At 39.5% G+C, this 25474-nt stretch overlaps 1 protein-coding gene across 9 annotated transcripts in view; it reads right to left on the reverse strand.

The window, feature by feature from the left end:
• Positions 1-25474, reverse strand: part of LOC122564925 (neuronal calcium sensor 1) — a 177249-nt gene that overhangs the window by 99027 nt on the left and 52748 nt on the right. For all 9 annotated transcript variants that reach the window (XM_087998311.1, XM_043720411.2, XM_087998303.1 and 6 more), the window contains one exon: positions 7127-7151. In XM_087998311.1, coding sequence (XP_087854437.1) covers positions 7127-7151 — 25 coding nt within the window. The remainder of the gene's footprint in view (positions 1-7126; positions 7152-25474) is intronic.

Raw genomic sequence — 25474 nt, forward strand, 5'->3', positions numbered from 1 at the left:
ATAAAAAGAAAACTGACCACTCTCAACTGCACATCCCTGACTCCTTACTCTTTTCTGCACTCTAAGGAACTGAAAACTGACTGTTTGGCCAGAAATGCAGAGCTCAGTTCTAAGCCATAAAAGTTAGGAGTGGAGTGACTATCTTACTATCATTGCCATTCTGGAGTCACAGGAAGCTTACAGCACAGAAAGAGACCATTCAACTCTCTATTATCTAGCTAATCAATCCGTCTGATCCCACTTTTCTGCACCTCATCTTTAGCCTTGCAAGTTACAACACAACAGATTCCTTTTAAGAGTTGAAAGTTTCCGCCTCATCCACCAGACTGGGCAGTGAATTTCAGACACCCATGACCTTCTCGGTGAAAAAGCTTTTCCTCATCTCCTATCTAATTCTTTTACTAAGCACCGTAAATCTGTACAGCCCTGGTAATTGCCCTATCGCTAGGAGAAACAGGTCCTCCCTGTTCACTCAACTGAAGCCCTTCACCATTTTATGCTCATGAATTAAATTACCCTCAGCCTCCTCTGTTCTAAAGATGACAACCATACAATTTACAAGCACTGGCAATGTTCTAATAACTGTCCATACTACTCTCTACAGCAATTACATCCTGTATGCAATATGATGATCAAAACCGTACACAAAACTCCAGCTATGGCCTAACTGGTATCCTTTATAATTCCAGCATTATATCCCTATTTTGTATTCAACAAATCGCCCAATGAAGGTAAACATCATAAATGGCTTTATTTGCCCGTCACCTTCAGGAACGTCTACACAAGGTTGCTCACTTCCTTTCTCTCTTTCAATACCTGCCTATTTATTAAGTATTCGCTTGCTTTGTTTAGCACCCCCAAATCCATTACCATACGATCACAAGACATAGGAGTAGAATTAGGCCATTTGGTCCATCGAGTCTGCTCCACCATGGCTGTTATGTTTCTTAACTTCATTCTCCTGCCTTTTCATCATAATCTTTGATCACCTTACCAATCAAAAATCTGTCTGTCTTAAATACACTCAATAACTTGGCTTCCACAGCCTTCTGCGGCAATTAGTTCCACAGTCGAACAATCTCTGGCTGAAGAAATTCCCCCTCATGTCAGTTCTAAGGATCACTTCTTCACTCTGAGGCCGTTACATCGGGTCCTCGTCCCTCCTCCTATGGGAAATATCTTCTCCATGTCCACTATATCCAAGCCTCTCAGTATTCAGTATTTTGCTGTTGTATTCTAGCCCTCTTGAAATGAATGCTCATTTTGCATTTGCCTGCCTAACTGCCAACAGAAACTGCACTTTAACCTTAAGAGAATACTGAATCAGGACTCCCAAGTCCCTTTGTGCTCAGGCTTCTGAAGCCTTTCTCAGTTTCGAAAATAGTCTGCACCTCTATTCTTCTACCAAAGTGCATAACCTCACACTTTCCCATACTGTATTCCATTTGCCACTTCTTTGCGCACTCTCCTAGCCTGTTCAAATCATTCTGCAGTCACCCCACTTCCTCAACATTACCTCCCTCTCCGCTGTGCCCAGCTCATTTTGTTTTGTCCACAAATCTCCCAATTGTGCATCTCACATTTATATCTAAATCATTAGTATATATTGACAAACAGCAAGGCACCTGACAGTCGGCCTGTGGAACACCACTGAATGCTGCTTTCCAATTACAAAAGCATCTATCAACCATTAGCCTTTATTTCTTGTCAATTTTGGCTCAAGCTTGCCACACTCTCCTCTGGGGTTTTAATTTTTCTAATCAGTCAGTCAGATGGGACCTTGCTAAATGGCTTACCAAGATTCATATAGACAACACCCACCGCAGTACCACAATCTTCCTTGTTGCATCCTTAAATAATTCAGTTTAGCTATTAAGACATAACCTTCCCATAACAAAACCATGCTGACTATCCCTGATTAACTGTGCTTTCCAAATAATCCTTTCTCTCAATATTGATTCAAGCATTCTGCCTGCCACGAAAGTCTTGCCCTTAATTATTAGGCCTATCTCTCACATTCTCCTTAAATAATTTAAATGTTTGCAGATCTCCAAAAATCTGTTATCTGGCCTGTATCTAGTAAGAATTGGAAAATGATCTTCTTCCCTGGTTTTCTTAGACACCTTAAGATAGAATTCATCCAGCCCTGGTGATTATCTACTTTCAAGGTGGCTAGTTCTCCAGTACTTCCCTTACCAATATGCTTAATCTAATATTTCACAATCCTCCTCTTCTCCTTGAATGCCAGCATCATCTCTCTCTTTTGTGAAGACAGTCAAAAAACTCACTAAGAACCTTACCAACATAATCTGCATCCACAAATTACAACATACACTCCTCACAAATGGTTTCAATATTCCAAATATTTACTGGAGAATATGTCTATTCGACCACAGTTTATCTATTAACTCATACCTACTTCGTGTTAATCCTAAAAGTTACAGTCTAAGTTGCAAATGTAGTGTGTATAGTATAGAATCAGCATTTCACCTGTTCAAAACACTTACAAGATATTATGGCTTATGTTTGTTTTGTTCAAATTTGTATAACAAAATTCAGTCCTGGAATCTTGCCACTTACATCTTACCCTTGTTTCTATTACACATTCTATTCTTTAAGAGATTATGATCTAGCAAGCCAGATCATATCAAATATCCAGCGTGTCTTGTATTCTTATAACAGAGATCAGCTCCGGTTGAAGAACAAACATTTTGCTGATTTAAATTCACATAATGTCTGTGAAATTACACCCCAGTCCAATGCCTTCATTGCCCGGACTGAGAAGAGCAGAAAGCAAAGATCAGAAAAATAAGGGAATTAAATACTAAATGAACAATTTTCCTGATTACTCTTGGGTGAAGAGAGAAGAATAGACATTTCCAATTACAAAGAGAACATTTGCACAAGGTGCTTATATTTCAAAGCCTTTTTAAGTGCTGCAGGTTCCATACATGGCTCTGAAATAGCTGGATCCAAGCTGGATTTGGTATTTCAGTAAAATTAGAATATACTTGTCAATCTACCTGTCAAATGAAGTTGCTTTAGAGGAGTCAAGGAAAGAGTAATCTTTAAGTGGGGATGTATTCCACAGTGATTACAAGACTATGGGTCAAGTACTGGAAAATGGGATTAGAATAGTTACGAGTTGGTTTTTGACCAGAGTGGATGCAAAAGACTGAAGGACCTTTTTCTGCGCTGTGAATTTCTGTGACTCTTTAACTCAGCATAGAGACATAATTTTATCCCATTTTATATTAATGGTTTCACTGTCCTTTATAAATGGCTAAATCCATGTTTAAAATGAAAACTGCTTATGCAAACGTATCATGCTGTAATTCAATCCTTGAATCAATGGAAATGATGAGCATTGGGAGGATGACGTCAATACAGCACAAGGTAGTTTGCTTTTAAATACAGCTGTATAAATTTAACATTGAAAATGGCAGAAGCAATGCCCATATGGAAAATTTGCTGAAATGTCTTTGTTTTGAACAATATAAAACTGAAAATTTATAGGTTGGTAGAGGCTGCAAAGTTGCTGGAAATTCTTAACCACAAATTGGTTTGAAGGTTAGGCAACATAGTCATTTTTTAATAGAACATGGTCAGCATTCTGTTGACGAGCTTTTTGAACTAAAATAATAACATTGCAGTTAGCTGAATCTGGGGTGATCCTCCTAGAAACAAATACATAAAGATCTTTTTCAAACATTTCTGCCTTCCTAAACGCTGATTGCAACCTCTGACTGAGAGTTACAGGCATTTAAACAGAAGTTCTGTTCACAATTTCTCCCAGAGGACTAACATTAGGCTGTTGCTCTCTGAAGTTAAAATAAAATATTTGTCTTTCTGCCCAAAATGTTGCCAGGACTTCAGAGGAAATGAACGTCATTGCAAGCAAGAATAATTAAATTGCTTCAACAACATCATGTTGAATTTCCCATTCCTTGGTGTAACTAAACTATAGTGACAAGTATTCAATTTCCATTTCAACACCTTAAAACGCTGAACTGTAATTAAACGAAACTTAGAAAAGCATCAATTAGGGCATTCATTGACTGGCTGTTATAGTTCTTAATAAATTCTTTGAGAGTTATCACATATTCTTCTGTTCCATTCAACACAAACAAGCAAGCAACCACTGCTTTTCAACTTCACATCTATTCACACCTTCAGTTATTTAGCCTTCAGCCAATTAATATGTTTTATTTTGTGTTGGCTACAAAACTCTTTTATGCACCAGATTTCTCCAGCAAAGATGATCCTTCCACAAATTTTGATGACACTATGGCACGCTTTACATTACTAAAAGGACTCCATTCTTTAAAAACAACACAAGTCAAGGCTATACTTCTTTATTTATTAATATTCAGAGGACAAAACGTTAAGTTAAATCATTGAGGGTATCATAGCCACCAATTTCCTTATACTTTCAACTCCAAGCATGGGGTACCAGCTTGAAAAAAAGCAATAACAGAAACCTTGGCTGATCTTCTTCTCCACTGAAATAAATTTCTCCTAGTACCATACCGTCTTAGCTCAGCTTATGTAGAGCTCTTGTGGAGCAGTGATGGTGTTCCTACCTCTGAGGCAGAAGAACCAGGTTCAAGTCCCACCTGCTCCAGGGGTATACAATAATTTCTCTGTACAAGTTGAATTTTTAAAAGTTACCTAGCAGAGATAATGGCTGCAGAGTATCTTAGCTTGCGTAGTTGATGCTACTTGCTTGGCTAAACCAATTAACCCATTTGGGAAAAATGCTGCAAGCATTCTATTGCTGGGAACATCTAACTGAATGTGAAGCACTTTAAACCCATGTCTGACATTTTATTATAAATGTTGGAAGCACCAGTCAACACACTATTCTGACAAGAAAACATGAATCAATCAAAAGCTTTATCCAAAAAAAAACTGACTGCCAAATAGTACTCTGCTGTAAAATCAAAATAAATACATAGAAAAGCAGCAAAACTTAGCAAAGATTTATAAATTCTGACAAATAGCTATGAGCTGAACTGAGACTATATTTTATAAAAAAAAGACAATTTTTCTCAAGGTACAAAATTTTAGTTAGAAGATGAACATGCCACTTCCATACTTAGAAGTCAGTAAGAACAACTGTACTAGTGCACCAAACAATAATAATGTAATGGGTGAACAGTTTGAAATTAAATGTCAACTGATGGCAGAGTTAGTTAAATGTGATTACCCTTACATTAATCTTCTGAAGTATTAACCTAAATGTCTTCTTCCACATCCATCAGTTGATGGTTTCACTTCATCACATTTTAACAAAATGAGTCATTTTAAGGAAACATAAACTCCATTGCTCTCTCAAACAGTAATCTTAATCAGCCATAATCTGCACATTTGTCTCCAAATCCTTCCCTGTGCCTGCCTCACTTTCTTCCCTAAAGGATTTCCCAACAACTACAACATGTAAAACTCCTGAAGCTGCTCATTTGCCATTGCATTAACTGGATGCCCAGAATTTGAAGTATTTACATCAGCTGACAACAGGACCAACTGTATATACCAGTCCAACTAAATACTACTTCCGAATGGCACTATCTGTAATTAGGATATCCTATCAAAGATAACATACTACTGATGTCCTAAAGTTTAACCTTGGAAAATAAGTATTATAAAAACTAAACTGTTATCTTGATTAGTTTTCTGAATCTGCTGTTACCAATAGTTGTATCAAAACATGTGACATCGAAACAGTCAGGTATGAAAAGCGCTGCATGAAGTTCTAATTTATTTTTGTGATCATCAATGATGAAAGCTCTTAACTTTGGACTTATATTTTCTAGAAAGGTTCGAGTGAAATCAGATGCAGCACACTTACTGAAAAATTCTAGAACTCAACTGAAGAACAACAACTTTTTTATAGGTCTAGATTAGAGTGGTGCTGGAAAAGCTCAGCAGGTCAGGCAGCATCCAAGGAGCAGGAAAATCGATGTTTTGGGCAAAGGCCTCTCTATTCCTGATTAAGAGCTTTTGCCCAAAACGTCAATTTTCCTGCTCCTCGGATGCTGCCTGACCTGCTGTGCTTTTCCAGCACCACTCTAATCTAGACTCTGGTTTCCAGCATCTGCAGTCCTTGTTTTTACCTTTTTTTTATAGGTGTCATTTCTTTTCCCATCAATGATGAAACTGAAAACTTTTGTCAAAAATGGGATAATAAAAGGGTAAAGAGTAGACCCAGGCCCAATGGAAACAAGTTTGAGACAGTCAAAATGTGAGATGCTTCCTAGTACATCATTATTGTATCAAGTTTAGATCAAATTGATATTAGCCAGATGCCATTAGAATAATGTTCAACTTTGTTCCTTCTCAACCAAACACTGACATGTCCAGAATAATGTTCAACTTTGTTCCTTCTCAACCAAACACTGACATGTCCCTCTTCCTCCCAACTTCCTGCTTTAGCATGCTCTGGAGCTGATCAAAGAGCAGGTTATAAAAGACCTGCCAGTGTGCAATAAGGTAGAATCATAGAAATCCTACAGTGAGATTGAGGCCATTGAACCCATAGAGTCTGCATTGATCCACTGAAGAGTATCCCACAGATCAACATCCACTAAACCTCCCAAAAATTCCAGACACTGCATCTATCACAGCTAATCCACCTAGCTTGCAAACCCTGGATGCTAAGGGGCACCTTACCATGGCCAATCCACCTAACCTAGAGGTCTTTGGACTTTGGGAGGAATTCAAGGGTACCCAGCTGTGAGGCAAAAGTTTTTAATCCTTGTGCCACCGTGCTGCCTGAATAGATTGGATTGATTAAATCTCAGTGAAGGAACCTCTAGGTAGCAACATACATAATATTTTGAATCATTATATTTTACTGGCTGACCGTATTCAGTGGCAGAAACACTGGCTGATTTTTCCTGCATTACTATTTAAAGTACTCCATTGTGCTGAGCTAAGTAATCTGAGGCAATCAAGTTATAAAAACTGAGATCTTTCTCATGTGGAGTAGCTTACCAGGGACGCACTCTGATTGTATTTGTACATACAAACAGGACTAGACCATTGAAATACTCTGTCATTCAATTAGATGGTATCCAATAGAAAACATTTTTCCTTTTTAAAAATATAGGAATGTTGAACTTACCACTGTTGGACTTCTTTCTCAGTAACTGCAAAAGAAAAACAAAAGAGTTAACAGGTTCACCAAATAGTCCATATTATATGTATGCAAACACAGAATCCGATAGCAGAACACGTTTATATCACATGCCAAGTAGTATTTAAATCAGACTTTTCATCAGGTATTTTGGTCATACTATCAGTTTTAACTGTAAAAGAGAAAAATCAGTTGTCAAACCGGGAAATTTTGCTGATTTAGGGTTCTTAGTTGAAGTCACTTTGTTGGGGCATGAAGTTTCCATCTTAAACATCAGCACATTTGTGCCAGTCTGAGAATACTGTAATAGTCCTATATACAGGCCTATACAGAAGCAATTTACAAGGATGAGAGATTTAAGTTAAGAAGATAGAGTGAAGAAGTCGGCACGGTGGCCAGCACTGCTGCCTCATGGCGCCAGGGACCTGGGTTCAATTCCAGCCTTGGACAACTGTCTGTGTGGAGTTTGCACTTTGGTATAGGTACATGCCACAGGTCAAGAGTTGATGGGGCAAGGACAATTATGATGCGAGTAGGCAGGAATTAGGGTGCATAGAATGGGGTAGCAAAATGCAGGGGATGCAGGCAATGGAAATGTGGAGCTGGTTTAAAGAACAGATATTGCATGTCCCTGGTAGTTATGTCCCTGTCAGGCAGGGAGGAAGTGATAAGATAAGGGAACCGTGGTTTATCACAGAAATTGCATCTCTTGTTACGAAGAAGAAGGAGGTTTATGTGTTGATGAGGCAAGATGGGTCAGATGAGGTGATGGAGAGTTACAGATCAGCTAGGAAGGATTTGAAGAGAGAGTTAAGAAGAGCAAAGAGAGGACACGAGCACTCTTTAGCAAATAGAATAAAGGAGAACTCTAAAGCTTTCTATAGGTTTGTGAGGAATAAAAGGATGATTAGGGTAGGAATAGGGCCAGTCAAAGACAGAAGTGGGAAGTTGAATGTGGACCCTGTGGAGGTTGGACAGGTGCTAAACGAACATTTCTCATCGGTTTTTACTCAGGAAAAGGAGAATATTGTAGAGGGGAAGAATGAGGTACAAGATATTAGACTAGAAAGGATCGAGGTTAGTTACGAACAGGTGTTATCAATTCTAGAAGGAGTGAAAGTAGACAAGTCCCCTGGGCCGGATGGGATTTATCCGAGGATTCTCTGGGAAGCTGGGGAGGAGATAGCAGAGCCTTTGGCTTTGATATTTGAGTCGTCATTGTCTACAGGTTTGGTACCAGAGGACTGGAGGATTACAAATGTTGTGCCCTTGTTCAAGAAGGGCAGTAGAGATGACCCAGGTAATTATAGACCAGTGAGCCTTACTTCTGTTGTAGGAAAGGATTATAAGAGATAAGATTTATAGTCATCTCGCAAGCAACAATTTGATTTCAGATAGTCAACATGGTTTCGTCAAGGGCAGGTCGTGTCTCCCAAACCTCATTGAATTGTTTGAGAAGGTGACCAAGCATGTAGATGAGGGTAGGGCAGTTGGCGTGGTATACATGGACTTCAGTAAAGCCTTTGATAAGGTTCCACATAGTATTCTGTTGGAGAAAATGCAGAGGCATGGAATTGAGGGTGATTTAGCAGTTTGGATTAGAAACTGGCTTTCTGAAAGAAGACAGCGAGTCGTGGTTGATGGAGAATATTCAGCCTGGAGTCCGGTTACTAGTGGTGTACCACAAGGATCTGTTTTGGGACTACTGTTGTTTGTCATTTTTATAAATGACTTAGATGCAGGCTTAGGTGGATGGATTAGTACATTTGCAGACGACACTAGAGTCGGTGGAGTAGTGGACAGTGTGGAAGAATGTTACAGGTTGCAGGGGGACTTGGATAAACTGCAGAATTGGGCTGAGAGGTGGCAAATGGAGTCCAATGCTAAATATGAGGTGATTCACTTTGGGAAGAATAACAGGAAGGCCGAGTCAATGGAAAGATTCTTGTAGTGTGGATGTGCAGAGGGATCTTGAAGTCCATATACATAGATCCCTGAAAGTTGCCACCCAGGTGGATAGTGCTGTTAAGAAGGCATATGGTGTGTTATTCGTAGAGGGATTGAGTTCCAGAGCTGCAATATCATGCTGCAACTATACAAAACGCAGAGGGATCTTGAAGTCCATATACATAGATCCCTGAAAGTTGCCACCCAGGTGGATAGTGCTGTTAAGAAGGCATATGGTGTGTTATTCGTAGAGGGATTGAGTTCCAGAGCTGCAATATCATGCTGCAACTATACAAAACGCTGGTGCGGCCACACTTGGAATATTGTGTCCAGTTCTCGTCCCCATATTTCAGGAAGGATGTGGAAGCATTGGAAAAGGTGCAGATAAGATTTACCAGGATGTTGCCTGATCTGGAGGGAAGCTCTTATGAGGAAAGTCTGAGAGACTTGAACCTGTTCTCATTGGCAAGAAGAAGGCTAAGAGGGGATTTGATAGAGACATACAAGATGATCAGAGGATTAGATAGGGTAGATAGTGAAAGTCTTTTTCCTAGGATGATGACATCAGCGTGTACTAGGGGGCATAACGACAAATTGAGGGCTGATAGATTTAAGATAGATATCAGAGGCAGGTTCTTTATGCAGAGAGTGGTAAGGGCGTGGAATGCCCTACCTGCTAATGTAGCCAACACAGCCACATTAGGGAGATTTAAACAATCCTTAGATAAGCACATGGATGATTTTGGGATAGTATAGGAGGACGAGCTGAGAATAGTTCACAGGTCGGTGCAACATCGAGGGCCGAAGGGCTTATTCTGTGCTGTATTGTTCTATGCTCTATGTTCTAAGCTGGGACTGTACACCTTGGACAGAAGGCGGCTAACAGGAGATCTGATACAGGTGTTCAAGATCATGAGGGGGCTGAATACAGTAGATAAGGTGGAACTGTTTCCACTTGCAAAAAGGAATGAGAATGAAAGGGTTAAATTTAAAGTGACTGCAAAAGAGGCAAGGGTGAAATGAGAAAAGCTTTTTCACTCAGCAAGTATAGTATGGAATGCAGTGTAAAACAGATGACAAGAGTTTTGATAAATATTTTAAAAAGAGCTAACAGAGTTATCTAATAAATAATGTGGCTGGAGAATTAGTGATGATAATTCAGAAAATGGCAGATGAACTGAACAATTGTTTTGCATCAGTCTTCATGATAGTGGATACAATAATATCTGAAAACTAGCAATAAATCAGGAAATGGAGGAGAGGAAATACCTCAGGAAAACTGGTAAAATGGTACTGTTTACATTTTTTCGAGCTACAGGCTAACAATTGCCATGGACCTAATGGACTTCAGCCTATGATCTTAAAAGACGTAGCTAGTAGATAGTTGATGCATTCGTTTTAATTTTCCACGGTTCCACTCGGGAATGATCCCATTCAAATGGAAGGTAAAGACTCTTCGATTCAAAAACAGAGTGTCACAGAAAGCAGCAAAGTGCAGGTTAGTTGGAAAAATATTCAAAGCTATTATTAAAGAAGTTATCGCAGAGTACTTAGATAAGTTCAAGATAATCAGACAGGGTCAATATATTTTTTTGAAAGGGAAACCAAGTTTAACCAATCTATTGGTGTTCTTTGAGGGAGTGATGTAGATAAAGGAGAACCAATGGATGTGCTATACTTATATTTTAAAAAGCATTTGATAAGAATATTGCAGAGAATAAAAGCTTAAGGTGTAAAGAGCTGTTAATGTGTTTCTCTGATACAGGTATATGTCTAGTTGGGAATCTGTGAAGGGAAAGAAAAACAAACAGTAACAAAAGCAATGCTTTTTTCCCTAACACTATCAGTAGAGTTAGGAGTGATGGAGGGAATTTTTTTTAAATCTGTTGCAGGATTTGTTATTTTTGCCAGCAACTGCTGCATTTTGAGTGAAGGATATTAAGCTTCCAAATTGAAAACAGTTTATAATTGAATTATATCAGGTTTTCTCTCATTGCATGGTGCAGGGAAGATTTACACTTATTTATATAATGCTCAAATTAGGTTCATTCTTGGCATATACCACACCAAGGAGAAGATTAGGGGAAGAGCATAATAAAGATCAAACATTGGAAAAATCAACAAAATTGAACAGAATTAACTGTCCATATAAAAATAGTCTCTCAATTCAATTGAAACAACATGCTATTTAATTTTGCAAGTTTAATATTTCAAATTACTCAAATATCAAATTTATCAAAAGATTCAGTGTCAAGAAAATAAAACTACCAAAAAACCATATGGAAAAGTCATTCTTATTCTTAATTACTTAAAACACTGTATTTCTTTTCTTTGATTAGGCAGAATAAAGCAGAAAAAAAAAGAACAATGAAACATCACTCAAATTGTAATTGTGTTTTCTCTCTGACTGTAGGCAGAGGCAAGGAAGTTTTATTTTATAAAGATAAACTTCGCAAAGTTTCAAGACCTGAAACAAGTGATTAATGAACTTCGTACAGTATTCATTATTTTACATTTGATTAGCCTTTTTGGTAGATCACAGAACAAATTATTGATGAAGATGAGGGAATAGAAACCATCACGTCTTCAAAACCTTGACAAGGAGGTGCTGGTGTTGGACTAGGGTGGACAAAGTTAAAAATCGCACAACACTAGGTTATAGTCCAACAGGTTTATTTGTTGGCGCTCCAAAAGCTAGTACTTCCAAATAAACCTGTTGGACTATAACCTGGTGTTGTGTGATTTTTAACTTTGTCCTCCTCAAAATCAGTTGCTTACATTTCAATCTTCACTACTAAGAATGAGGGCATACACACAGTTTTTTTTTCTTTTGAGCAGGAAAAGATAGAAGCCTAGGGTTTGAAGAGGTGGGAGACAAGACCAATATAGATGCTTGGCATTGGAGAAAAGGAACCAACAGTTACTTTTAGTGTTAGGGTGATCCAAGGATAGTGGGTGGTTTGACTCACAGAAGTGCAACTCTCTACAGTTTAAAATGCTAAAGCTAGATGAAGTGATGACGCATCAGCCCTGATCATTTGGTGGGGATAAAAAAAGGTTCAACTGATTTCCATTATGTCTCTAGGGATGCCTCATTAAAATGGTTCTGGACATTAACATGTCTAAAATTGGCAAATTAACAGTATGGTTACAATTGAAGTTACATTTAAATTTTAAGGTCATCATATGGCACCACATAACCAATAATTAATTCACCCTTTGGTTTTTGTTGCCACAAAAGGAAATAATCCGAAAGAAGGGGCACTATGAGTTTCTTTCTTCAAATGGTGAAACTGTAAATATGCCATGTATTCAAATAGTCTGGCTATGAAAAATAGGAACATAATGCAATATACTTAATAAACAGAACCATTTAAAATGGGTACATTTATTGCTTGTTTACAAAATCTGCTAGAAGCATGCTAACAAGGGTCCATCTAGGAACAGTATGCCATCAGTCTTCAGGTCACTTTTAGTACCAAAGTTATAGAATCAAAGAATCTCTGTAGTGCAGATCAAGGCCATTCAGCCATCGAGTCTGGATTGACCCTCCGAAGAGCGTCCCACCCAGATCCACCCTCTCACCCCATCCCCATAATTTTGCATTTACCACATCTAATCCACCTTGCCTACAAATCTTGGATACAAGGGGAATTTAGCATGGCCAATACATCTATCTTGCACATCTTTGGATTGTGGGAGGAAACCTGTGACCCCAGTAGAAACCCAAACCAAAACAAGCAGAACGTACAAGCTCCACATAGACAATCACCCAAGTAATTCAGATGGACAGATGATCCCTTATTCATACAGTTGCATCTCAGCAGAGCTTTTTAACACACAGATTTATTTTTTGATTTCTTATCTGGTTGGTCTCAACACAGGATCAGAGAAACAGTTTTAGAACCTGAAAATAATTATGAGGAGAAAGACAAACTGATGTGTGTGGGAGATATCAAGTGGCTGCACTGAGATTAGGCAAGTCATTGAGATGGCTTGTAGCACCTCAACACTTAATGCATCACACGTATCAGCTTGGTTTATTAGTAGTAGATTGAAAGTTCAATCCAAATTTCGAACGTTAACATACATTCTGGCTTGAGACTGCAACGTAGCACTGAGTTAATTCTCACATTTTGATGAAACATTCTAGAACAATTGAATGCAAGTACTGAAAACGTGTACTATCTTGTGACATACTAAGATGGTTTCATTGTATGTTATGTATACATTTTTTAAAATTGTGGTGTGGCTATAATGAGAGGAACATGATTGATCCAGATTCATTCCATTGAATTATGCGCTAATAAAATCTGACATTGGGATTTTAAAAGGATAAACAATTGTTTCTGAGCAAGGATAAAAAAAAGATGAGCAAGAAAATATTGTATTTACCCAAGTTAAAAATTAGTTTGGAAAGCTCCCAAAAACCCATGAATCAGTAAACAGAAATGCAGCTGGAACAAATGAATATAACTATATACCATAAAAAAAAGGCACACATATTCTGCTCCTTTAGCATTGGGCTCCAGAGATCAGATCAATTATGAAGTGCAATGCAGCTCTGAGATTGTATAGGAATTGAATTAGGTATGCACTTTTTGTTGAAAAACGAAGTGTAGGAGTATGTGATTTTAAAATGCAGCAAACTGCATTCCCTGCACTAGTGAAAAGACTGCAAAGGATAGGAAATTACATTGCCTTTATTTAAAAGTCTAGAAAGGGTTTATCTCAATTTTGACAATTATACAATTCAATTTATATAATTACTGCCAGAAGATCTCTATGGAATTTTGACACTTAGACATCACAGGTTCTTGCATATAATCTTCTGACTGTTAGAACAAAATACATCATGTCTTCCAAACCTCCAAGCCAAACAAATTCAAAGCTTCCATTTTAACCAACTGCTTATTCTTCTACAAGAATGCATCTTTCACTTTATATACTAGATGCATTTGACAGTTCCAGGTGAGATTGGATGTGCTTTTCATTAGAAAAATTGCATGTGCAAATTTACATTGAACCAATCAATTGATAACGGTCTGATTTAAAAAGCCATTTCTCCCTTCTGTCGAACTGTATTTTGTTAGTGTCCAAATAAACAGCTTTACAGATGTATGCACAAGTTCACATTTTATTCATTTACATAATGAGGGCATCACTCACTAGGCCAGCATTTATTGCTGATCCAGTTCACAGTTAAAAGTCATCCACGTTGTTGCGGGTGTGGCATCATATGTAAGATGGCAGTTTCCTTCCCTAAAGGGGATTAGTGAACCAGATGTTTTTTTCCAACAATCAACAAAGAATTCATATTGTCCAACCCCAATTACCCTGAGTACATTAAGGGTTGATCACACTGAGTTAGCTGCACACCAGACTGGAAAGTGTGGCAGTTGCTTCCTGGAAAAACAAGTTAACCAACTGAACCTTTCTTAACAAACTAATGTAATGCTTTCATGAAAAGGTCATTGTTTCTGCGATTAAATCACTACCATTGAGTTTAATTTTACAATTTGTCATGGTGGGATTTGAACTCATGACCTCTGGATTATGAATTTAGGAACTGTACATGTAGCAACTGTACCTGACCATTGCAATTTCAATTCCAATTTGTAACTCATTTCTAATGATTATTATAATATTGTCTTTTTGGAAAAGCAGTATAATTGGATTGTTCAACCAATCTAAATTGATGATCCACTGGTTTAAATTATCAACTTGTATTACAGTAAATGTTTGAAGCAAAACGTTTTGTTCTATGAAACAACATGGCCACTGGAGCAAAATTATTCAGAATATGGAAAGGTTCTCAGTCAGAATCTGTGGAGGTATTTGAAGAAAGACCTATATTTGACAATAATCAGGCAAATGGAACAAGTAAGGAGCACTGAGGAATGCCAAGGGCACAGATTATACATAGAATATACATACAACAGTACAGCACAGTACAGGCCCTTCGGCCATCGATGTTGTGCTGACCTTTTATTCTCCTCCAATATCAAACTAACCTACATATCTTACATTTTACTATCATCCATGTACCTATCCAAGAGTCACTTAAATGTCCCTCATGTATCTAACTCTACTAACATTGCTGGCAGTGCATTCCACCTCCGATATCTCCCCTAAACCTTCCTCCAGTCACCTTAAAATTATGCCCCCACTCATGATAACTATTTCCACCCTGGGAAAAAGTCTCTGGCTATCCACTCTATCTATGCCTCTCATCATCTTGTACACCTCTATCAAGTCACCTCTCATCCTTCTTCGCTCCAATGAGAAAGGCCCTATCTCCCTCGACCTTTCTTCATAAGACATGCTTTCCAGTCCGGGCAGCATCTTGGTAAATCTCCTCTGCACCCTCTCTAAAGCTTCCACATCCTTCCAAAACTGAGGCAACCAGAACTGAACACAATATTCCAAGTGTGGTCTAACCAGGGCTCTAAAAAGCTGCAGCATAACCTCACGGCTCTTAAACTCAGTCCCCATGATAATGAAAGCCAACACACTACACACCTTCTTAACAACCCTATCAACTTAGGTGGCAACTTTGAGGGATCTATGGACATGGACCCCAAGATCTATCTGTTCTTCCACACTGCCCAGAATTCTGCCTTTAACCCTATATTCTGCATTCAAATTCAATCTTCCAAAATGAATCACTTCACACTTTTCCAGGTTGAACTCCATCTGCCACTTCTCAGTCCAGCTCTGCATCCTGTCAATGTCTTACTGCAACCTATAACAGCCCTCCACACTATCCACAATTCCACCAAGTTTTGTGTAATCAGCAAAAATAATCACCCACCCTTCCACTTCCTCATCCAAATCATTTATAAAAATCACAGAGAGCAGAGGTCCCAGAAGAGATCTCTGCGGAACACCACGGGTCACCTAGCTCCAGGGTGAATACTTTCCATCAACTACCACCCTCTCTCTTGTATGAGCTAGCCAATTCCATATCCAAACAGCCAAATTTCCCTGTATCCCATGCCTCCTTACTTTCTGAATGAGCCTACCATGGGCAACCTTATCAAATGCTTTGGTAAAAATCAATATACACTACATCCACAGCTCTACCTTTACAGTAAAGGTCAGGGAATTGTGATCACTATCACCGAAATGCTCTCTCACCAAGAGATCTGACATCTGACCTGGTTCGTTGCCAAATATCAAATCCAATATGGCCTCGCTTCTAGTTGGCCTATCTCCATATTGAGTCAGGAATCCTTCCTGGACATACCTGACAAAATCTGCTCCTTCCAAACGATTTGCACTAAGGAGGTTCCAATTAATATTATGGAAGTTGAAGTCACCCATGACAACAACCCTGTTACGTGTGCACCTTTCCAAAATCTGCTTCCCAATCTGCTCCTGTGTCTCTGTTCCTGTTTGGGGGGGGGGTCTCAAGAAAACTCCCAGTAAAATGACTGCTCCTTTCCTGTTTCTGACTTCCATCCATACTGACTGTGGACAAGCCCCCTTCGACGAATCCCTTTTCCACAGCTGTGATACTATCTGTGATTAGCAATGTCACTCCCCCACGTCTTTTACCTCCCTCCCTATTCCTTTTGAAACATCTAAACCCTGGAACATCCAACAACCATTTCTGCTCCTGTGATATCCAAGTCTCCGTAATAGCCACAATATTGTAGCTCCAAGTACTGATCCATGCTCTAAATTCATCAACCTTATTTCTGATACTTTTTGCTTTAAAATTGACACACTTCAACTCATCACACTGACTGCAACTTTGCCCTATCAACTGTCTATCTTTCCTCACAGATTATCTGCATGCTGTATGTGCTTGTCCACCAGCTACTGCATTCTCTGATCCACAGGTCTGGGTCCCCCCCCAACAACCTAGTTTAAAGCCTCTACCTCCCAAAAAGGTCCAGCAAACCTTCTGACCAGGATATTGGTACCACTCCAATTCAGTGCAACCTACCCTCCTTGTACACCAGAAGGTACCTAAATGATCCACATATCTGAAGCCCTCCCTCCTACAGCAGCTCTGGAGCCAAGTGTTCAGCTGCACTTGCTCTCTGTTCTGAGCCTCACTAGCCCGTGGCACCGGTAGCAATCCTGAGATTACTACTCTGCTCCCCTGCCTTTTAGCTTCCAACTTAACTCCCTATATTCAATTAACAGGTCCTCAACTCTTTTCCCAGCTATGTCATTGGTACCAATGTGTACCACGACCTCTGGCTGCTCACACTCTCCCTTAAGAATCTTGTCGACTCGATGTGGTTCATACCAAGATTGATAGGTAGCATTACTACAGAATAAGCTGAGTCCTAAAGGACATAGCTGTTAGACTGAATCTGCAGCCATATAAATGCTTTGGTTACAGGTGAGTGGATCAAATGCTGGGAATTCTGCAGCAGGAAGTCACTCCTGACTGCCTAAAACCTAACCACCATCTTACAAAGCACACATCAGACGTGCGATGGAATACTCTCCACTTGCAACTCCAAAAACACTCAAAATGCTTGACATCATCCAGCACAAAGACTGCTCAATTGATATCCTATCCACCATTTTCAAAATTCACTCCCTTCATCACCAACATACAGAGGCAGAGTATGACTATCAAAAAGATGCACTGTAGATACTCACCACTCTTCTAAAGCCCTGACCTCCAAAATGTAAAAGGACAAAGGCTGCAGGTGCGTGGGAATACCATCACCTACAAGTTTCCCTCCAACCTGCGCACCATCCTGACTTGAAAATATATTGCTGTTCCTTCACTGTCGCTCAGTCGAAGTCCTGGAACTCCCTCCCTAAGAGCCGTGTGAGTTCATACACAGTAGTTCCACTCATCCCAAGATCTGCAATGGGTTCAATAAGTCAGATCTCCACAACATACTTTAGGACAATTAAGGGTGGGCAATAAATGTTGATTTAGCTAGCACCATTTTCATCCTATAAACAAATAGGCAAAGAAAATAGATTTTTAGCCAACAGGAAGTTCAGCATTACTGGAGATCATTCTGGGAAGGCATTCTGCTGACACCACGGGGACAAAAGGGAGCACGGTTTCTGACTGGTCAGTACTAGTTTGTGTTTTTCCTTGGTACTACAGGTGGAGGAATCTCACTGCAGTACAGGGTATGTGTGTCTCAGTCTTTCTAAAGGGTTCATGCAGATAGTAAGTTGGAGTGGGGCTATTTTCCAAAAGTAATAACTATAATTTTTAGGTCGCTAATTAAAACTTAACTTGTAATCTAACAGCCAATACAGGGCTAGTCATGTCAGTTGCTGGGATTTTGTGTTCCGCCTGCGAAACATGGTCAATCATGGACGCTGCGAGCATTTTTGATAATTACATCTGCAAGAAACCCAGCTTCAGCCGCTCACTGAGTAAATGGATCAGCTTCAGAGGCAGTTGGAGACACTAAGGAGCACACAAGTGGTGGAAAGTGTCCTAGATAAAAGTTATGGAAATGTGGTCACACAAAGATTGATGGGTGGCCACTAGACAAGACAGGCAGTCAGTGCAAGAAGCCCTTGCAGCTGTCCCTGTCAAACAAGTATCCCATTTTGGATATTCATGAGGTGTATGGCGCATCAGGTGACAGCAGCATCAGCTGCCAGAGCAGTGGCACCATGACTGGCCCTGCTGTATAGATTGAAGGGAAAATGCATAGCATAGCAATAGTAATTGGAGGTTTGATAGTCAGGAGCAAAGACGGGTGCTTCTGTTGCTGTGAGAGACTCAAGGATAGTATGTTGCCTCCCTGATGCCATGGTCATGGATGTCTCTGAGTAGGTACGGGGTATCCTGAAATGGAGGGTAAACAGACAGAAGTCATTGTCCACATTGGCACAAATGACATAGGTAGGAATAGTTAAAAGGTTGCAACAACAATTTAGGGAGTTAGGTAGTAAACTAAATAACAGAACCTCTAGGTTAGTAATCTCAGGATTACTCCTTGTGCTTCATGCTACTGAGGCTATGAACAGAGACGTAGCACAAATTGAACACATGGCTGAACAGCTGGTTAAGGGGGAGGGCTTCAGGTACATGGATCATTGGGATGTCTTCCAGGGAAAATGGGACCTGTGCAAGAAGAATGGGTTGCACCTAAATTAGAGGGGAACCATGGAGATTTGATAGTGCTACTTGTAACAATTTAAACTAGTGTGACAGGGCAGGGAACCAGAGCAACAACCAGAAACTATAGAGACTGGAGAAGAGCTTGAGACTAAGACAAATATAGCTAAGATGAACAGCAGTCAGGGAGAGGTCGCTGATCTCTGCAGACTGGAGACTTGGATTGTATTTGCTTCAATGCAAGTATGAGAGGTATGACAGGTAAGACAGATGAACTTAGCCTAGATTAAAGCATACATGTTGTTGCTGTCATAGAAACATGGTTGAAAGAGGGACATGATTGGCAGCTTAATGTTCTGGTTTATTGATGCTTTGGATGAGGCAGAGGAGGAAACAAAAAAATTCTGGGAGTTGCATTACTGGCTAGGGAGCATATCACAGCTGTTTTGAGGGAGGACACCTTGGAGGGATCTTGTAGTGAGGCACTATGGGTAGAGCCCAAGAATAGGAAGGTTGCAATCATAATACTGGGATTGTACTACAGACCTCCCAGCTGCCATGGGAGATAGAGGAAGAGATAGGTAGTCAGATTCTGGAAAGATGTCAAAATTACAGGGTTGTTGCAGTGAGTGATTTTAACTTTCCCCACGTTGACAGGGCCTGTCTTAGTGCCATGGGTTTGGATGGGGAGCAATTTGTTAAATGTGTCCATGAGGGCTTTTTGAAACAGTATGTGGATTGTCCTTCAAGGGAAGGAACCTTGTATTGGGAAATAAGCCTGGCCAGATGATCAAAGTTTCATTGGGTGGTGCATTTTGGGAAGAGTGACCGTAATTCCATAGGTATACTGGATACTTATGGATAAGGACAAATGCAGACCCCGGATGAAAATGTCACATTGAAGAATGTGCATTGAGAGTGGTCGTTTGAAGGTAAATGGAAGACCAGTTGATTAGAGCACAGGACAGACTTCTTCTGGCAAAATAAAGGACAGAAATGGCAGGATTCAGGAACCTTGGATGACAGGAAAAATTATCAGGTTAGTCAAAAAAAAAAGAAAGCACACCTAAGGTTTAGGCATTTAAAAAGAGACAAAGTCTTTGAAGCATATAGAGTAAGTACGAAGAAGCTCAAACAGGGAGTTATGAGGCTAAAAGGGGTCAGCAGGGTCAAGGAAAATCCCAAAGCATTTTATACTTATAGCAGAAGCAAGAGGATAGCTAGGGAAAGAGTAGGCTGAATCAAGGAAAAAGGAGGGAGGTTATTTGATGAGCCGGAGGAAATGGGGAGATCATTAATGAGTATTTTACATTAGTAGTCACTAAAGAGAAGGACATGAGGAATGGAGAGGTTCAGGAATGGTGTGTGAATACTCTCAGGCAGGTCAACATAATGAAGGAAGAAGAGTTGGGTGTCTTGAAATGCATTAAGGCAGATAAGTCCCAAGGGTAAGATTGGATCTATCCCAGGATACTGTGGGAGGCGAGGGAGGAAATAGCTGTGGCCTTAACAAATATCTTTGCAACCTCTTTCGCTCTAGAGGATTGGAAAATAGCCAATGTTGTTCACTTTTTAATAAGGGAAACAGAGATAATACAGATAAATACAGGCCGGTGAGTCTGTAAGTGAAGTGTCAGTGGTGGGGAAACTTGAAGAAGATACTGAGAGATGGGATTAATTCACATTTGGAAGCAAATGGACTTGTTAGTGATAGTCAGCATGGATTTGTGTAAGGAATATCTTGTCTTCCCACCTTGGTTGAGTTTTTTGAGCAAGTGACAAGAATGATTGATGAGAGAAGGGCAGTGGATGTTGTCTATATGGACTTTTGTAAGGCATTTGATAAGGTATCTCATGGCAGGCTGATAGAAAAAGTAGAGTCAACTGGGATCCAGGGTGTGCTGGCTATATGGATTCAGAACTGGCTTGATCATAGAAGATACAGAGTAGCAGTCGCAGGGCAATTTTTGGAACAGAGATCAGTAAATAGTGGTGTTCCACAGGAATCAGTGCAGATGACACCAAAATTGGCGGAGTTGCAGATTGTGAGGAGGATTGTCAAAGGATACAGCGGGATATAGATAGCAGATTTGGGCAGAGAAATGGCAGATGGAATTTAATCCAGACAAATGTAGGTGTTGCATTTTGGAAAATCAATTTCAGATGTGAATTATACCATAAATGGCAGTACTCTTAGAAGCATTGACATACAGAGAGATCCGGGCATCTCTGAAAGTGGCAACACAGCTGGGTAAGATGGTCAAGAAGGCATACAGCACACTTGCCTTCATCAGCTAGGATATCAAATATAGAAGTTAGCAAGTTATGTTACAGCTGTATAAAACTTTAGAAATTGTGTGCAGTTCTGATCGCCACACTACCAAAAGTCTGGTCTGGAAGGTTTTAGGTATGAGGAGAGGTTGGATAAACTCAGATTCTTTTCACTGGAAACACTGAGGCTGAGGCATGACTTGATAGAGGTTTACAAAATTATGAGAGGCATAGATAGAATATGGTAGCTTTTTCCCAGGGTTAAAATGTCAACTACAATACCACACAAGTTCAAGGTGAGAGGGGGGAAGTTTAGAGGAGAAATGCAGGGAAATGTTTCACACAGAGAGTGGTGGGTGCCTGGAATGCACTGCCAATGGAGGTAATGGTAGCAGGCACATGAGCAACATTTAAGGCATATCTCATTAAACACATGAATAGGAGGTAAACAGAGGGATAGAAACTGTGTATGGGCAATAAGTTGTGAGTGTAAATAAAGACTAGCAATTGACGCAGGCCTGGTGGCTTGTTCCTGTGCTGTTACTGTTCTTTGTTTGAGATAGGCAGCAAGTGGAGTTAAGGCCATAATCAAGTCACACATGATCTTACCAAACTGCAAGCTCAAAAAGCCAAATCCTACTCCTGCCATCTTATGATCTTATCATCTCCTCGAGGAACAGAATATTATCAATGTTGAAAGGAACATATTCCCACTTTAAGCCCCAGAATTAGCTCTGAACACCTCCAATCACACAGGAAGGATGCAATTGCACCGGAGGGGGTGAAGAGCAGATTCACCAGGATGTTGCGTGGGTTGAAGCATTTTAACTATGAACAGAGGTCGGATAGGCTTGAACTGCTTTCTCCAAAGCACAGAATGTTGAGGGAGGAGACCAAATTAAGATGTCTATGATTGTGGACAGGTTGGACAGGATTCAGCTGTTCTCCTTAGATGAAGGATCATTAAAGACAGGACTTAATTTAAGATGAAGGGCAGGAGATTTAGAGAGGTTGGAGGAAAAAATTATTGGAGGCACATACACAATAGGTCAAAAGGGATCATCTGCACTGTACACTAATGCTTAACTGCGAATTATTCCATGTAGTCAATAAACTCAAGGAGTTGTTTTCCTGAGTCGTATTTTCTTACATGAGTTTTCATTAGCAAATTAGGAACAGCTTTCCACTACGGATCAATATCTACAGGATGAGCCTTTCTATATTAATGGCACTTAACATCTTTATAGTCAATGAGTAAATTTACATCTCGATTCAAGACAATGTCCAGATAAAGTAGAGAACTAACCCACTCAACTTTTCAAATGATTTATGACAATCATGCAAATCTTACTTGTTGGATATTTGGAAATTAACATTTTCCTGAAAGGGAAGTGGTCACTTTTTTGTGACTATAGCTAAATTGCAGTTTGCTGTTAATGCACATCCTTGGAATCAGTGGACATTAACTGCACTGAGGGAAAAATACATAAGGTTCTGAATTCTGGAAGTAATTATACTCAAAATATTCAAATTGTATTCAGGAGTGGTCAGATTGAGCGGCTGCAATTAGTGTTGCTGCTCAAGTCAAGTTTTCATGATAAACAACATCTGTCCTTGCCATTTATAACATTTAAGACAGGACAGATATTATCACTGGTAGTCCATTTGATAAGACAAAGGATTTGCTTTCTTCCAAACAGAATTAACAATATTTCATTTTTCAAGGTTAGAACATTTGAAGGTTTTTATTGGCATTAAGTGTTGAAATTTTACACAACTAATGAATTAAGTGTTTCAAGTATTATTTCTGAAGAGTATTATACTTAAGGGTCATTTAGCTAAGCTGACAATATTGTAGCACATGACTCAGAATAACATCATCAGCATGGGTTCAGTTCCCGTTCCAGTTCAGGTGGACTTGGGGCCTTGTTTCTTACTCTGCTCTGACAGTTGGAGGCAATAACAAACTACCACTGATGGAAGCAGCTCAAGATAAAACATCAACAATATAAGTATATATAACACACATAAACACACTTATAAATATTTACACACACACATTTATATATACAAGAAACAAGCATCCTACACTGTTAACTAGGAATTTACAATGGAATCTGAACTGAGGAGACAGTGAAGACTGCAGATACTGGAGACATCAGAATCGATAAAGTGTGGCACTGGAAAAGCACAGCAGATCAGACAACATCTGAGGAGCAAGTGAGTCAACATTTCAGGCTTAACCCTTCATCAGGTCTTGGGAGGGGCAGGGGGCCGAGAAATAAATAGGGGAGGAGGGGTGGGGCTAGGGGAAAGGTAGTTGAATAGGTCGGTGGGAAGTGTGGAACAGATAGATGGGAAGGAAGATGAACAGATAGGTCAGGTCAAGAGGATGGAGGTGAGTTGTAGGGCTAGATCTGGATGGGGTGGGGGGGAAGGGGAGATTTGGAAACTGGTGAATGTTGAAGAGGCATGCTTTCACATTTGGGATAAGGGGACAACAGAAAATACTAATGGAATGAGCTTTTGATGAAACCCAGCAGGATAATTCTGCTTGTGCTGATATTGCACCAAGAAAGATATGGCTTATCTCAGATTAGACAGGCTTGATATCAAATGAGCATGTAAACAGTATAGTGAGTTGGAGAATGAAGTCAAGAGGAAGACCAAGTCTTTTTGGCACACAAAGAGAAGCTGATCTTTTGTTTAGAATGCATTGTGTACCTTTAAGGATCTCAAGTTAAAAGAGTTTGGACACTTTTTTGTAATTATTTGTTAACAGCACAGAAAGTATTTGGTTTAGGACAAATCCACAACCTTGGTAAGGTCAAAAGGACAACTATCACAGGAAATAAAAACTATCAATAGATCTGCATTGCACTGCTCACACATAAATGATTCAGCTTTATAATATTAAGACCATTTATAACATATAGGGGAGAATACAAGGCCACTGATTTATTTGAATGAACAAGTCAAATTCAATTTGTAATACAAGATATTCTAAGATATTTTCTGGTGCTGTGGGGATTGAACACCACAAGTCAAACCATTATTCTATCACTTTCTGTTCTAAATTCTAGAAGCAAAAGAAAATGTTCCAATGTCAACCAATGCAGGGTACTCTTGCATCCTGGGAAATTAATTATACTGCGTGTGTTCAGAGTGCCCAATCTGAATTCAACAAATAATGTCATAGCTCTAGGAACAATAATATGTCAGTCTATGCTCTTGCAAAAGGCTGAGACCAAGTTAAAGCTTTCAATAAAAGCATTAAAAAACAATATATTTTGTTTAAACATTTATCGTGCACACTATCAGTCTCAGTCTTGAATGTAGTGAACGAGTGAACCTCTAAAGATCTCCAAGTTGAAATATTTCAACTATTCACAAGCCAGAGTGATCAAATTCTCATTTTAGTCCTAAATGGCCCACTGCTATTCTGAGAATGTCTCTTCTGGTTCTACAGCATCCCACAAAGCTGAAAGAAATATCTTTCTTGCATGTGCCCTGTTGAGTCCTGATAAATTGTGGATTTGGAGAAAGTGAGGACTGCAGATGTTGTAGATCAAAGTTGAAAAGTGTGGCATTGGAAAAGCACAGCTAGTCAGGCAACATCCGAGGAGCAAGAGGGCATAAGTCAGGTCATTGTGGATTTGTCCTATGAGAATTTGGTATGCAACAATGACATGCTCTTATTTTTCTAAATTCCAAATAATAGGTCCAAACTCCTCAATCTCTCCTCATAAGACAATCCTACCATCCCAAAATGGTGGAAGCAGACTCAGTTATAAATTTTATAAGGAAATTGGATAAATACTTGAAAAGAAAGCATTTGTAGGGCAACAGGGAAAAAGGAGAGTACGTCTAACCGGATATTTGTTTATTTTGTTCATGGGATGTCTAGTTGCCCTTAGAAAATGACTACCTAATGAAAGTACAGGTAACAATAATGTGTATCATTAGGAAAATTTTGGGAGTCCATTATAAATAATTTAATAGCACAGCATTTAGAAATACATAATACAATCAAGCAGAATCAGCATGCCTTCATG

The sequence above is a fragment of the Chiloscyllium plagiosum genome, unplaced genomic scaffold (genome assembly GCF_037043375.1).
Source record: "Chiloscyllium plagiosum isolate Xiang-an unplaced genomic scaffold, Cpla_swu_hap1 HiC_scaffold_21, whole genome shotgun sequence".
Lineage (NCBI taxonomy): Eukaryota > Metazoa > Chordata > Chondrichthyes > Orectolobiformes > Hemiscylliidae > Chiloscyllium > Chiloscyllium plagiosum.